General features: G+C 46.4%; 1 protein-coding gene across 1 annotated transcript in view; it reads right to left on the minus strand.

Moving 5' to 3' along the window:
- EPS8L2 (EPS8 signaling adaptor L2) overlaps positions 1-16628 on the minus strand; it is a 391990-nt gene that overhangs the window by 38127 nt on the left and 337235 nt on the right. Inside the window, exons 11-13 of the mRNA XM_086957771.1 lie at positions 13025-13113; positions 7240-7314; positions 6565-6713 (exon numbers count right to left, since the gene is read on the minus strand). Coding sequence (XP_086813897.1) covers positions 6565-6713; positions 7240-7314; positions 13025-13113 — 313 coding nt within the window. The remainder of the gene's footprint in view (positions 1-6564; positions 6714-7239; positions 7315-13024; positions 13114-16628) is intronic.

Consider the following 16628-nt stretch of genomic DNA (forward strand, 5'->3'; position numbering starts at 1 on the left):
CGCCAGCAGCTGCAAATATTGAAAAATAAAATGATAATAAACCAGATTTATAAAAAAAAAAAATCTCTTCCAATTGAGTATTGTGGGCGGGGCCATCACAGGGTGGGGGGGTGCAGTCGTATGGGGAAATGGTAGGCACTGTTGTCAGTTTGAATGCGGGTTTGGCCAGCAGTCTCAGGACAGCAAAAACCTACATGCGCACTGAAGCTGTCTCCAACTCGAGCTGCATTGCTGAGTTGGAGATAGCAGGCACAGGATCCCAGTCTCTCAGGGATCGCAAATGGAGGATGCTCAGGCTAATCCAGACGCTGCTCTCATGCTGCTAGCAGCAGCATGAGAGCAGCATCAGGATTGGCAGCCAGGGTTTCTGGGAGCCTGTGCTGGCAAGGAGCAGAAGTTTTTTTGTCATCGTTCGTCGCGCCTTCACCCTGCCTCAACACTCAGCCCTGACACCAGCCGCTACTGTATACAGCTGATCAAACATTGTATGATGTGGAGAAGTGTGGCTCACTGGTTAGAGGAGGCAGACCTGGAAGCAGAGGTCAGCCCGGGACCAGGGTTCAATTCCCGGCTAGGCGGGGTCTTGAGTCCTAAAATGTCCATGGACTCGACAATTCTCGCTCCGGTGCCTACTCGATTCACAGGTTCACACTCTGCGACTCTGGGCAATAGCTTGCTTAATCTCCACAACGGCCCCTCGCGGCGGGATGCCTGCTTTCACCTTGCGGATACCCTGCCGGGGATATCTCACAGGGGAATACCAGGACGGGTTCCCTAAGCAAGCGCTTAGAAACCGCTCGGTGATTTGCGCTCTATAAATTCCTGTACATTTACATTTGATGACCAGCATATTAGCCTAAACCGCTGAATTTAGCCTTCTCAGTTTCCAAAAGAGTCAGACACTCCCTCTACAGCTCGCCCAGGGCTGTAATGGGTTCAAATAAGGTTACGGCTCATACTTCCTGCTGAGTGTGATGAAGAATTGAACACTGTGCCATTTTATTTGTACAGGTTTTCTCATGCATGAGATTATAAGAGCAAACAACTCATTCACAAGTGAGTACCTCAGTCAACCTCAGTGACCTCATCTCTCGGGCAACTCAATAATTTCATATCTGAATTTTATATCTTATTAAATGTCTTGTAGATGCATCAACTCTGCAAAGAGTAATTCACCATATTGTTAAGAATGTTAATACATTAAATTTAAAACGACAGAGTTCGTCACAAGAGAAAACCAAAGTAACGTTTTGGGAAATGGTTTATTTATTCCCAAGTCTGTCTGCTAAAACACTTATGGAGAAAACATCGCAATATATGTACTTTATTGTGTCAACTCATGAATGCATAGTCTGAGCTGAAACATTTTTCATTCTTTCTTATTAGGAAATTCGTTTTTGAAAAATCAGAAATTCTGTTGGGTGCTTTTCCTGTATTCATTCTTTAATATGGTTTGCTGCATGCATCATCCTTTGATTGCTATTTATTTCAAATATGTTTTTGAATTTTGGCCTGAAATTCATTAAACACAAGCACTGACAAAATCAATAGGTCTGGTGTTGGGTGTCAGCATTTTGGCTTTCTTTGCCATAGCTGTCCCTGGTGGTGATGAGAGCTATTTTGTATAGATGTGCTACTTGTGAAAGAGCGGAATGCTGTCACTCACAGTCATGTTAAGTGAGCTGACCCATTGCCCCATGCTTTGTGGGCAGAGTAAAAATGTGAATGATTCAACAACAGACCAAGGTCTTGGCTAACACCTAACCTAAACAGAGACATGGAGTGGTACGTCCACCGACATCATGGTATCATTAAATGCAGCAAAGAATTACTTATTTCACGGCATTCCCAAAAAACAATGAATCCCATTACTGTCATACATGCATTAGGCTTTTCACCAATAAACCCTGCAGACTTTTTGGCTTATAAATTGTAAATAGCCTTTTATAATCAGTTCTACTGCAGTTTCAACCTACAATTAGGAGACTTAAATATGTATATGTCACAGGAGTTTGCAAATATTTGGGCTCTTAGGGCAAAAAGGAGCCCCCACCAGACTTTCCTTCTTACAATAGCTTCGACCCAGTAAGGGATAGATGTTTCTCTCTCATCATCTTCTGCACAATTTGTGAAACATCGCCCATTTTTTTTAAAACAATAATTTGTATTGGCATTTTCTTTGATTAACTACATCACATCTATATCAGTGAGAGTAATACAAGAAGATGTATCACATTCATTTTACATCCTTACATGAGGTTGGATAACATTGTGTCATATGGTCTCCCTCGTAGTCCCAATTTAGTGGGGTTACTGTGGAACGAATGGCGAGGCAATGTCAGCGTTCATGTAAGGTGGCCTGTGTGTTATGCTGGGATGTGGTGTTCACTCTCGTGGTTATCCCTATGTGATAGGGGTTGTTATTTGCCAGGAATGACAGAAACTGTGTATGGCAGCCTCGCATGGTGTCTAGTTAGGCACCTGCAGGAGGGGGGGGGGGAGGGGAGTCTGGAGAATTAAGCATTAGGTAATGCATCTATGGCTCACTCATAGCTGTCTGCTGTGACCTATCGAGCACCTAGCCCCTTTAAGAATCAGCCCGCGTTGCCACAGGTATTGTGTGTACCACTGGGGATCGGGTAGCCTGGGACCCCGACGCAGTCGATGTTTCCTGCATGAAAGAGTGGAGTAACATGGCCCATGGCAGAGCGATAGGGTGCTTACGGGCTCCCCTAACTTCCTCCGCGCGGAGTACCTCTTCTTCTGCTGCGCACCACTTCTTGACTGCTCCCACCCATGCCGCTGGAGGGGACCCCCGGTGCTTTCTAGTGCATAGTAATGCACCGCTTAGCCAGTAGAAGCACCAAGGACGAAAAGCGTATCTCCACCTTCCTAGTCTTGCGACATTTGCAAATGCCAAGTGCGCTACCCTCCCATGTGTGCAGGTCTGGGAGTCCTGTTACTGTCCAGAGGGTGGTGTGAATAGTGTTCCAATAAGGTTGGAGCGTTGGACAATCCCAAAGCATGTGTTGGAATGAGGCACTGGGTTCTGGGCATCTGGGACATGTGAAGGAGCTATCTGGGAAATAATGCTGTAGTTTTTCAGGGGTGAGGTATGCCCAATGTAAAATATGTAGTTTTAGGTTTTTAAACCGATAGTTGCGGGACACTCTTTTGGGGAATTTGAAGGAGAGCACATTCCTTGTCGTGAAGTGGTCTGTGAAACTCCATTTCCCATTTCTCCCAAAGGTGTGCAAGAGTGGGTGGCTTAAGGCTCTGTATGGCTCTATATATCCAAGTGGCTAGGTGGCACCCTGGGCCCATCTGCAATAGTACATGGATTACCGGGTGTGTAAGGGGTTCTGTGTTGATCGTGTGCCACAACTTGCAGCAGTCTGCAAGCAGCTGTCTATGTAGAAGGAATTGTCCTCTGGGGAGGTCGAATTTGTCCATAAGTGTCGCGAAGGATTGCAGCTGTCCGTTGAGGTACAGTGTTCCTGCGTCCGTCAGTGAGTGTTCTGTCCATATGTGGAGCATCCGCTCCGTATAGTGTGCCTGACCTTTGGGGAACCCCAACAGCGGCAGGAGAGGGGAGTACAATGGCGCCATATGGTTCATTCTGCGTATGCGTGTCAGACAGGCGTGCACCACTGTTACCTGGAACAGTCTGGTCAGAGGTGGCGCTGCCCTTGGTAGTAGCAATCGGTTGATGAATGGGGTCTGGACTTGCCCAGCTGTTGTGTGCAATTCCCCCAGCGCCTTGCCCGTAGTCCAATGTAACACCCACTGCAGCTGAACTGCTAGAAAGTATGCCTCAAAGGACGGGGCAGCCAGTCCCCCCTGGTCAAGGGGTAACTGTAGCTTGGTGAGGCGAGGGCAATACGCCTGCGTCCTGATCCCCATATAAGGGGCCCAAGGAGGGCGTCAAGTTGGCTAAAGAAGGAGCGGGGGGGACCACCAGGAGGTTAGAGAAATAGTATAATAACTGCGGAATGAGGATCATCTTGGCGACTGCAATTTTTCCTGTGACAGCCACGGGGAGATCTTTCCAAAAATGTATGGAGGATCTAATGCTGGCCATTGCTCTGCCATAGTTGCCCTCGTAGATATCCTGCGCGTGATACAGCTGGACTCTAAGGTATCGAACCGCCTGGGGGCTCCATGAGATATTGATGTCACCCAGTCTTATTGGACCTGGGGGTAAGTCTTGCACTAGGGGGTATATGGTTGATTTGGACCAATTCACTTTCAGTCCAGCTACTGCCTCAAAGTCCTGTAGTATGTGCAATATAGGCGAAAGGTCTGCCATAATGTCGCGGACATAGATGAGCACGCATCTGCGTACATTGAAACCACATGAATGGAGTCAGCAATTGGGATGCCCCAGCTCTCACCCACGTGCGAAGGTGGATCGCCAAAGGTTCCATCGCCATGGCGAAGAGTAAGGGGGAGAGTTGTCATCCCTGACGGGTACCTCTACGTACCGGGAACGGGGCTGATCGCACTCTGGGGGTGAGTGTGGAATATATTAACTTAGTGCATGCCCGAAGACGGGGCCCCACTCCCATACATCGCAGGACATGAAACAAATACGGCCATGAGAGGGTGTCAAAAGATTTTTCCAGGTCCAAGGCCAAACACACCGCCCAGGGAAAGTGATCCTGTATGTCATCCTGGACATGGAACAGTCGCCGAATGTTGTAGGAGGAGTTTCTGCCTGGCACGAACCCATTTTGATTGGAGTGGATCAATTTTGGGAGGACCGTGGCATACCGGTCTGCCAGAATCTTCTTATAGACTTAATAGTCTGCGGGCAACAGGGCTATAGGCTGATAAGAACCCAGTTGGTGGGATCTCTATCTGGTTTGCGGAGGGACACTATGACCGACTCACACATGGATTGTGATAAGGCGCCGTCGCCTAAGGCCGCCTGGAATTGTGACACCAGTTGAGGTACCAGTTGGGGCACAAAGGCGCGGAAGAACTCCAGTGGGAGGCCTTCCAGTCCAGGGGCCTTACAGGTGGCCAACGCTTGCATCGCCTGTTTGATCTCCGTCACGTCGATGGGCTTGTCAAGGTCCCGTCGGTCCCCCCGTGCTATACGGGGCAGGCGTTTGGGCAGGAATTGGGCGAGGCCTTCTGCGTTCTCTGTAATGGGGCTTGCATACAATTGTGTGTAGTGCCTCTGGAAGGCTTCCAGAATGGAGACCTGGAAGTGGAGAAGAGTGGCTGGGTCAATGCAGATGGTCGCAATTGGAGGGAGGGTTGAGTCTTGTTTTACTATCCATGCCAGTAGTGCGCCCGCTGTGTCACCCTCTTTGTGTACCCGAGCTGCGTACGCTTTAAATTTATATAGACGGGGGCTCGCTAGTGCCTCTGCATATGCGGTTTTGCGTCAGGGATTTGGGCTGGCATGGCCTTGCCTAAGTCTGCTTCTCGTGTGAGTGCTGCCAGTGTTTGCTCTGTAGTTTGTATGTGGTACTCAAGGACCTGATGGACCCCTGTGATGTGTTGGATGCATGTACCATGTATGATGACTTTAAATGCACTCCATTCCCTTCACGAAAGGCAGCCATGCCGGTGTTTTACCGGAAATAGTTCAGTATGTATTCTTCCTGAGTTTTCTTAAAAACTGGGTCATACAGACAATCTCTGGGTAGTCGCCAAGTGGAGAGCGGGGGTTGGGGCAGACTCCATTGTGAAGCATCGCCCATACTGTTTAACTTGAACCTCAAATCCTTTGTCTGTATTGCATTCATTGCTTTGAAAGGTTTTGTTAATGCAGTCTAATACAGGTTCCACCCCCTAACATGGTGCTAGTGATGCAAATTTACTGTAGTGTTTACCCAGGAAAACAGGGAGGTTTGCTCATAAGTTGCCATGTTTGGCATTAATGTGAAACATCTGAAATCCTGGTGCTTTAACATTAATGCATCACATAGGATCTACTCAACCAAGCGTACACTCTCATCATTGAGGTGTATGGCCTGAAGCATCTTGCTAAAAACCCAGAATGGTTAAACTCCCCACACTCAAAAGCGTTGCATGATAAACGGTATTGGTTACAGTATCTCATTATATATTGACAAGCTTGGCTTCAGGGCTTCAGAGCTACAAGAAGGTTTACCAACGATGGGAATTTCCTAGAGATCCCCTCACTATGAAGGGCTTAGACACTCAAGTGACAAAGGATTCACGATTGACATTTGATTGCTTAGCAATCTTCTTGATTGTGTAATGTATCAGATCATCTGGTAATGGACACAATCAATAGACAAAACCAACCCACGTCAGCCTAGAAAGTAAATCAAGTACCCCAAATTGTGCAGAATGCGAGAAATGATGACTCTCTTTCTCTTAAATGAGCCCCTCAAAATAAATATTCCAAACAATCAGATCAGAGATGAACTGTAATAACAAACTCATTTTGAAAGCATAATATAAAGCAAACATATTAGAAAAAAGGCTAATTGGCATTCCTTTCAACAAGTACAGCACATTTTTCTCCAGCATCATGAAACCCCAATAAGGGTTCTTAGAAAAGTGTCTTCCTTTTACTCCTACCTGGATCGTGTCCATGACTCTCCCAGGGACTCCCAAAGGGTCATCTCTTTCGGCGTCAGATGTCCCTTCAGGAAGTCAGTGGCTTCTTTGGAGAGTAGAGGGCACCGAACAGACCGGGCCACTTCTGGCCCTCCGGTGCTCTGCACGATCTAAGGGTAGAGCACAATGGCAGAGTGACTGGCCCATGTTCCACTGAGTTACATCTAACATTTACACTCCATGTCCCAGGAATGCACATTTCACATTTTAGAAAGGAACAACAATTGCAGGATACAGGCTTCTCCCACCCTCATTTGCAGATGCATAATTCACAGCATGTGTTCTGATTATTTTAAATCACTTTAATATCTTCAAAAGTTAATACATTGATTGCTTCCATGACAAGTTCTCCCTCACTTCTGTCTAGCTGCCATCCTTGCATCTATTCAGTGCCATGCTCACATGCCTCCCTCTTAGTTTGTCTGTCTATATCTTCTAAGGTAGAATTGAGGGGGCGAGTACGCAAGGTATGTCTGTCTTTACATCTACACCTTTCTGCTCCATTGCACGCAATGTTATCTTACAAAGAGTATATTTACACCTATGAAAAATGGTTTATATTGAATATTAAGTCATTGGAATCAAGGTAAGCAGCATCACGATGTGGCAAATTCAAAGGAATTATGAAGTATTTACCAGTTCAAGTGGCCCAAACAGGAAGTGCACCAATTCTGCACTACTTGGGTTCAGGATGTGTTTTCTTAATCTAGCCTGCAAAAGAAAAATACAGACGGTTTTATTAGTCCCTGAAATAGGACAAACGTTTTCTTGGGTAAAGCTCTTATAAAAAATCATTTCTGAATCCCTGGAAGTGGTATTGGAATCCTCATTTCCCTAGGTGGTGCATATGCTTAATCTTGGTTTGTTCATTGATAACATGTTGAGCAGATGGAGTGGTATATTGAGATGTTTTCTGATGCCACAGGGGGCTGCAGTCTCGATCTTTTCTGGCAGGGTCGGTGGTGTGCATAAGAGTGGCCAGGGACATGGAAGCTGAGAGGGTGGATTATTGTTTTCCTCGAGTTCTTTCCTTTATTGGTGGCATTATGTTTGTCGTTCGACACGTTGCTAACAAAACAGTTTTGTTCAACATGGTCAAAATGTTGGTGGTGAACATTGCCAATCGGCAGTTGGCACGGAAACTAAAGGTGTGACAATTGTTATGGGATTTTGTTCTAGATTGTTTGCGCGACACATCCCTGGAGTGCATAATAAAAATCCCACCGCTCCTCCTCGATTCCAGTGGAGAAGGATCCCTGGGCTTGCACCAGAGGCAGACGAGATGAAGACTGTGATTCCAGTTCATTTGTGGGCGGTAGGTGACAGCGCGTGATGCAGTTTATTCTCATCTCATTGTTGGGATCGACTTGGAAGGCATATGGGCGGGTGAGGGACAAGATTGTGCAGTCAGGGACGGTACTGATGGAGGTACGGCCAATCGGGATGAAGTGGTACATTTTATTATTTAATTGATTAAAAGGGCTGATCAGGCATTACTATAGCTGGTAAATTGAAAGGTGTGGCATTTTTCAATAAATTGCTGTGGGATTATAAGCCATCGGCGGGGAGATGGGGAATCATATTTTGGAGGGATGGTCGAGAGAGATAGGCACTGGGGAGAGGGTGTGGCACCCCATCACGCAGCATATATTGAGATAAGTTATTGACATATTACTGCGTGTATATAGAGATGAGTGGGAGACACTTCAGTTTTCGGTGAATAAAGTCTAGTTGTGTTTTGGGGCATTTTAGGTTACAGAAATGGTTGGTTTCAAGGTGTAGATAGGGATTTGGTGTTGAGATGTCAGGACAATTTTGGGGTGGTTCAGGTGTGGAAGACAGATCAGTCTGGTAGGGGCACTTGGGTGACATTATGAGTGTATCTGGATGTGAAGGTTTTCCCCTGTGCATTGTGGGTGGCATTGTGCTTGCAAGGTGCAGGATATGGGGAGGTGTGTCAGCATTTTGCTAGGTCTCAGACCTGGATCTTATACTGTGAATCACGCTATGCTCAAACAAATACTAGAAGGATTGGGAATACTGTTTTATCCTGGTAAAAATATTTCCTGCACAATCACACCTTTAAGGTGCATACTAATCAACATTGTTGAAACCACATCGTTTTATTGGATGGGTTTTGCATGATTATATTAACAGGAGCTTTATGTCCTAAGTTGCATTCCGGGCCCAGAAAGAGGCTGTATTAAGGTTGGGATCTGTGGGTACTCTTTCATAGTGTGGGTAAGGCGGCATGCCCATCCCCACACCTCCCCCTTGGTTTATGTAAATCACCTTGAAGGCCGCCCGGGCAGTGTGTACTTGGGTGTCACGTCAACGTCCCTTGCATGTTCTGTGTAATGGTTGGTTGTGTGTCGTCGCCCATGTCAAGTCCAAAGTATGTCCTCCATGGGCCCCAGATTTTAGAAAAATTAATTTGGGCATCCTCTGCTACGATATGTGGTTTGTTCAGCCGTCATATATATATATCCATCCCCCTTGGCCATTCCTGAATGGTCGGCGTGTCGGCAACCCCCACTTCCTATCTATATCCCTCTCGGCGACCATCATTCCGAAGGAGGTGAAAAGTAGCTGTGTTCTGGTGATGTCAACCTCACTTGATTTCCCAAGTATCGCGAACTTGGGGTCCATCGGCAGTGTCACCCCAGGGCTGCATCCATTACTTCGAATACATGTGTCCAATACAACTGTATCTCAGGACATGACCATACTGTGTGGAAAAAGTCACCTTTGGCCATTATGCAATTTAAACAGGAAGGAGACTCCGTCCTTCCCATCTTGTGCAGCCTGTCGCTGTCATAATAAATGTGGTGTAAAACCTTGAGCTGAATAAAGCGAAGTCTTAATATTAATGAGCTTATATGTGAAGGATATCGCTTTATGCGTCAACTCTTCTTGCAAGAGTCTGCCTTACAGCGCTTCTCTGCCTGCCAAGCATGGCGCAGTTGTGTACATTTAAGAAATTGCGAGTTGTGCATGCCGTACTCTTGCTTGATTTTTGCCCATGTTTTGAGTTTCCCGTGTTCGATGATTTCCCCCACTGTAGAGTTCCCCAGGATATCCCAGGTCTCGAACCCCTTAAACCTGTGTGGCTCCCGAAACCGAGCTCCCTCCCAGGGCAGCGTACTTTTTGTGATCTTTCCGATCCATCCCATCCATTCCAGATTGTTTGTGTTGTTTCAGAAACTGCCTGCCATTAGAGAGAATAGGTCTGATTCACAGAATTTAATGAAGCCTGTGTTAAGCCTTTCACTTTTTTCTTTTTCTACGTCGTGCACAGTGCCTGTTAACATTAATTAAATGACATAGATTAATTGTCAGGCTGGGATTCTTGGAATTGTGGGACCAGCTACAGCCGCTTTACTTTCATATATATCTTATTGAGCACGCAAATCGTTTATGGGCGTCTAAGCGCCTTGCAAAGATGTTGGTTCTCATTTATATTATATGTTAACGAAGTGTTTATGCATTTTTGAATTCTGATGCATCAGGTAGTTTATAGGAATCAATGCAGAAGGTAAAGTACAGCTGGTGCTGACCTTTCCCTACTGTTGAAGTATACGAATGTTGTGCTTATACATGGGTTTATTCTAATTAATTCTACTGAAGATGGGGTTGGCATCCATGGGTGTTATAGAACGAATTTCGTTGCACATGCTGCACCACTTTTGGCGATGCAGCGCGCGCAACAAAATTCGTTTTATTTATTTATATGTTTACTTACCTGTAATCGGCTGTAATCCGTAGTTTACTACCCCCCACCCTACCCCTCCCCTCCAACGTCAGTGCCCGGCAGCACTCCCACCACGGGCCGCTACTGTCTAAAGGGTTGAAGGCCTGTGTGCTGTTTACGTGGAGGGTGGGTAATCCATTTAGTTAAAGTCCTGTGTTCTGTTAGTATGGAGGCTGTGTAATCTACTGAGTTGTGTGTCCAGTGTTGTTTGTGTGGAGTCTGTGTACTCAACTCGATTGAGTGCCCATGTGCTGTGTGCGTGGAGGATATGAACTCCACTGGGAAAAATAACTGGATGCTATTTTCACGGAGAGTTTGTACTTCGCAGGGGGTGAGGGCTGTGTGCTGTTGTGTGAAGTGTGCTTAATCCACTAGGATTATTCCCATGTGCTGATTCTGTGGCAGGTGTATACTTCACAAGGTTGAAAAATAATGTCCTCTTTGCACAGAGTATTCATACTCCACTGGGTTGTACTCCTATGTGTAGTTTGCTGGAGAGTACATACTCCACTGGGTGTGATGCCAATGCATATTATTGGTTTTAGGTTAGTTGTTGTGTGCCCTGTAAGGGTGTGCAGTTTAGTTCCATGTGTGAGGGCGTGTATGAGCTTGTGTGTGCTGCCATTTGCCCTGTGTGAAGTTGTGTATGGTAGTGTTTCGTGTTTAGCTTATTTCTTGTACAGTGTGTGCATGGATCAGAAGGATCTATATCATTTTTATTGTTTCAGGGCCATGTGTGTATTATAAGTCAAATAGGTTGTGTTCTTTTACTGTGGCTATTATGAGTGCTGTTTCTTATGTTCTCATGTGTACCAGTAATTTGTAGTGTTGCTGTTCTTTGTGAGGGGGAAAATATGTGGTATCCTAACTTGTGTTCTAACCTGGTGTGACTTCTGTTCTTGGTTGGTGTAGAATGGTGTGAGTCATGTAGATTGTGCGATGACATTAGTCTGAGTGTGCCCTCCCTGTCAGCCGGTGTTTACACCCGCTCTCCTGGTGGGGTCCCTTAATCTGTAACTTGTTCTTGAATACAGAACCTATTCCTGTACTTACCTGCCTCCTGGGTCTCCCTACCAACGTGGAACAGAGTCTTCATGGGAGGAGTCTGAACTCTTTTCTTTATGGAATCGTGACAGTAGTTGGAAACTCGAAAATACATTCTAATCTTTATCCTGCAGTGAATACACTTACCTGGATTTTTTACCTCATACAAGTTCTGTCCTCCAACATCAACATGCTGGACCTCTTTCACTGTTCAACTTCCAAGAACCCTGAGTCCTGCCAGGGGCTCAAACGAATTATGTGTACAGAGCCATCAGTTGTGGGGACTCTTGTCTTTGCTAGAGCCCTCATAGAGGAACCCCTCTTTCCTCTAATGAAATAGCCTCCAAAGATCAATAGAATTATTAAAATTAGTAAATTGCCCCACACATGCCCTCATGTAGTCCCCAGCAGCTCCAGATCAACATCTGCACTGCAAATGAGAAAATAATCGATTTCTCTTCTACTGCCAGAGTGAATCCTCCCCCAGACAGGGGTTGTCTGCACTTGTGCACTGACTTAACTGACTGTGTGGATGGTTCTGCTCCTTTCAGGGGATTTTCATGCCCCTGTTAAGCTGCTCTGACCCATCATTTTCACAATCGTGGTTCCCTTTAGTGGTAAGAGAAGCATTTCCAGGCACAGCAGTTGTGTCAACACCTGAACTCAATGTCTGTGCTCGCACTGCTGTAATAACAGCTAACCACATAGTCCACTTCCCCCTGAGCCTGAAGTTACAAGTGTTGTGGTTTTATGCAACTTCTCCAAAACAGAGTGTGGATCAAGACAGAGCAGGGAAAATAGAACCTACAGTGAGTGAAGATACATTGCCATGTTTCTCGATGTGCTGTGGTGCAAGGACCCAAGCAAGAGACCCAGGACAGAGGCATCATAGAGCACAAAGTATGCTCGGGAATAGTCACTTTCAACCCTGACCTAACTCCATTTAGAAGATACCTACTACAAATATAATTTCTTATGCACGCTCCCTTCACTGACTAGAACAACTTGAATTAGATTGTTTCTAGATGCTAGGATATTATATGCCTCCACCATATAGCACCTGAAAACCAGAGTGTGTAAAAGTCTTCGACCTACATGAAACCTGTGTCCCCTTAGTGCTGCTTCACCATTCAAGAATGGCACCTGAAAATCTTTAATTGTTGTTGCTTTACAAGTTGGCGCAGCACATCACAGCCATGACAGAACATTTCATCCCTGTGTGCCTCTCCTCCGGTTCAACTCTGTGTCCAATCCTTTCTCGCCTATTCCTCAATGTAACTTCTCACTTGGAACTGCAGAATCCCTCTCCTTACATCCCTGCATCCCAATGTCTCTGGACGTCCACTGGCTGTTTTCCATCCATTCTTCCCGTCCCCAGAGCCAACACCTTATCCCCATCCACGTCAAACTAAATTCAAAACTCAATCGGTTTCCAAAATATTCAAAAGTAACCAAGTTTAACTATACTGTCAATAATATTGTAATTTATTGAGAGATCAACACTCTGCCAGCAAGCTTGGCCGAGCACTAACAGTTAATTCCAGGCAGTGCTGCAGCTTTCACATGGCCGCTTTGCATCAAGTGACTACCATTTAATCAACACACTTAGTTGAGTTTCTTTCTTACCAAGAGGTTGAGAGCTAGCTTGGTCTTCTGGAAGCAGTCTATGAACTCCTCTTCGGTGGGGGGCTTTGCTCGGAGCGTCAAGACTCCCTCTGTAGAATGATATAAAAAAAGGGCAGATGTGATGGTCAGCAAAGTCTACTAGGAAATAATAATACCCTCCTTGTCACCCCTGTAATAGCTAGTGATGGTCAGTAGCAGCTTTAATTAATCAATCAGCAATCTGCTTTATTAAACAATCACCTCCTATTCTACATTAGTACAAGCATGTTATGGTCAGCGATGTGTTTTGTTGAACAAAATCCTCCCCTAATGCCGCTCTACTATCAAGTGGTAGCCAGCAAACCCTTTTATTAAATGATGCCTTCTCCTTCCGTCTTTGGATTAGCAATTGATTCCAGAGGTGTTTTTTAATAAAAAAAATGGCCTGTCCTTCTGCCCTGGTTCTAGCAAGTGAGGGCCAGCAGTGTCTTTAATTATACAATGCTATCCCGTTCTGCCCCTGTGCTTGTAATTGAGGGCTAGCGATGTGCCCTCACCTTCCATCCTGGACCAAGTGATGGCCGGCGATGTCTTGTAAGAAACATTACCCTCCCCTTATACCTTTTTAATAATGAGTAATGGTCAGTGTCTGCTATTAAACAATAGCCTCCCCTACACCCCACGAACTAACAAGTGAAGGTCAGCGATGGCTTTTTATTAAACAATAACCTCCCCTTCCACTCTTCTCCTAGCAAGTGAAGGCCAGCAATAGTTTTTATTAACCCGTTTGCTGCTTCAAACATTCCACGCCGGTGCAGAGCGTTCAATTAAGCGATTAAGCGGGCTGGGCCGCGTCTGCCAACGGACATGCGCAGCACTATGGAGGTAGTGCTCGCGAAGGCCGTTGGCCGACAGAAGCAGCGATCGGGTTAAATGATAACCCCCTTCCGCACTTGTACTAGCAAGTGAAGGTCAGCAACATATTATATTTAACAATGATCCCACTTTTGCCACACATTTTATTTAACAATGATCCCACGTTTGCCCTTCTATTAGCAAGTGAAGGTCAGCAATGCATTTTGTTTAACAATGCCCCGACCCTTCGGCCCTTCTATTAGCGAGTGAAGGTCAGCAATGCATTTTATTTAAGAATGCCCCACCCCTTCTGCCCTTCTATTAGCAAATGAAGGTCAGCAATGCATTATATTTAATAATGACCCCCTTCCACCCGTCTATTAGCAAGTGAAGGTCAGCAAAAGCTTTTATCAAACAATGCACTCCCTTCTGCCCTTCTTCTAGCACTTGTACTATCAGGGAAGCAGTCGTACATTCCCCTACCTCGCTCCTAAAGACTGGAAAAACCTTCCCCTGCCTATCGAGGCCTCCCACTCAGATCGTGGATTCTGCATGAAACTGAATCCTGGCTCCTCACCTGGCCCCAACCCTGGCTCGGGTCACACATCTCCTGCTTCAGTGCCAGGATTCCCTCCCGGGTGAGTTATGCACCATACAAATGCACGTAACATAACAGTAATGGCCAGTATTGCCTTAATATAACACGCCCTCCTTCCACTCTTGTAGTGGCTTTTGACAAACGTGGACTGCACTGCACTCGCCTTATGCTGTGGCCTGTTATGATATAGGACTTCTGTGTTTCTCCTTTGTGTTTTCAGGGCATGCTTCTTTCACCTGACGGCTTGTCTACAGACTATCATGTGGAATCAGAAATAAGGTGATAGAAGGGAGATATTCCTACAACATAATTATCTGTTTAGTTTGGTAAGTAATAGGATGCTTCCATGCGGGGAAGAGCCACAGAGGTTCAGAGTGAAGGTGACACTGTATTGTAGACTTTGGCCTATTAAAACCTTCAGGTTGTGACAGTAAGAGATTGTCTGTGAATCGGTGTGTTGGAGGGGTCTGCGCTGAAAGGTTGAAAGAACCCTAAAAAAAGGCATGCATTGGTATCCATGGGGTGATTGAGATATTGGGGATATTATCTGGTGTCAAAACTCCCTACACAAAGACCGCATGCGCAGGCATCAGTTGTCCTATCAATTCCGGGTTAAGAAATTGGCAGCAGTTTCTGCAAACATTTAGCCCCTGTTTTGTACCATGTTTTACCTATTATTTTTAATGTTTTATACTGATGGTTACTGCAAACTAGAAGCTGTTGATAAGGACATGATCAAAAACAAGAGCGAAGACAATTCGCATTTGGCTCTTAAAGGGCGCTAATGCTAAAACAGGAGAAAAGACCTTAGTGCCCATTAAAGCTTCCCACACCAAGTTAGATGGAGAAATGACGTGCCCGTCCTGGGAAGCCCATTCTCTCAAATGTGAAAGCTCGACTTTTGTAACATCAGGTGACAAGTTGACAGCCCTTTTTAGGGCTGCATAGGAGGAGACCTTTAGAAATCGATTCAGGTTTTCAGGCAAAAATGTGCAGGCATTGCATTGCTTTGAATGGCAACGCGTGCACGTTTGGTGATTCCCTTGCGGGAGCGAGCTTTCAAACCATCTGTTTGTAATTAACAGATGGTTCCTGCTCACTCCCGCAAGGGAAACAGGCACAGGCCCCCTTCTCTTTCCCCACCCCTGCTGCCTTCTCCTCCCCTGCCAAACTTGTGTTTTTTTTGTTGCTTTCAGAGTGAGGCGGGCGCGCATGTTTAGTAGGCACGGGGAGATTAAGTGACTGATATCTGTCCGGAATTACTCACAGTACGCGTGATTAGGATTCACGCAGCCCATCCCCAGACCTGCCATCCCCAGCCCTCCTTTATCCGATCTCAACGCCGGGCTCGGGGGCACTGCTGCCCGCACCGACCCCCAGTGCGGTGCGGCCCAGCAAGCCTGGCCGATCCTCGTGTGGTAGCCGTTCCAGGCATACTACCCTGCTATCTCAGTGTGCCGCTCTCATCCTGACTGGTGTCAGCACTGGGTTCCCCTGTGAGGCCTGCCCTCCTTGCCCTATCGACCAGTCGCTACTGCTGGCTCAAACCACCCCTGCCGGTCCAATTGGACATGCGCAATTTTTTGTCGCTTGCCACTTGCTTCGCTCGATGCCGATTCTTTCACTGCTTCTCTGCACTGTAATCCTGGCAGTAAGTATTGTCTTCAAGAATGCTTGTTGCTCCTTTATTTCTACGTGGCGTCTAGATGGCATCCGTGGCACAGCGATTTCCTAGGAGATGAGGCAAAGACCGCCACCACAGTTGTAACCGGTTCTCAGTCGTTCCCTGGCAAGCCTCCTTCCAGCTGCTGTTGGTCCTCTGGTTGTCCTCGGCACCTCTTCTTCCCGCGGAGATGCTCCTCAGCAGCGATGACTCCGGTGCCCTAGCTAAACCGACAGTGACTCAGTCTTGATTGAGGGGTCCAGTGACCTCAACGCTGCACCTGTAACCATTTTGAACCCCCCCAGCTGCGTGTCCCCTCTCGCCTGGATTAGGCGCCTGGGGGCTGGCTTGTGGTGACTAATCTGGTCGCCTCCTTTTCGCGAGTTTGTGGGGGGGCAGCTCCAGGTGGCGTTTGGCACGGGCCCCTTTCAGGTCCGGCTTCGCCTCCCCCGGCCCATGTCTCAGTGTGAGGTACTAAACATAGTACAGGCACATATCCTGGGTATGAA

This window comes from Lissotriton vulgaris, chromosome 2_1 (assembly GCF_964263255.1).
Source record: "Lissotriton vulgaris chromosome 2_1, aLisVul1.2, whole genome shotgun sequence".
Taxonomy (NCBI): domain Eukaryota; kingdom Metazoa; phylum Chordata; class Amphibia; order Caudata; family Salamandridae; genus Lissotriton; species Lissotriton vulgaris.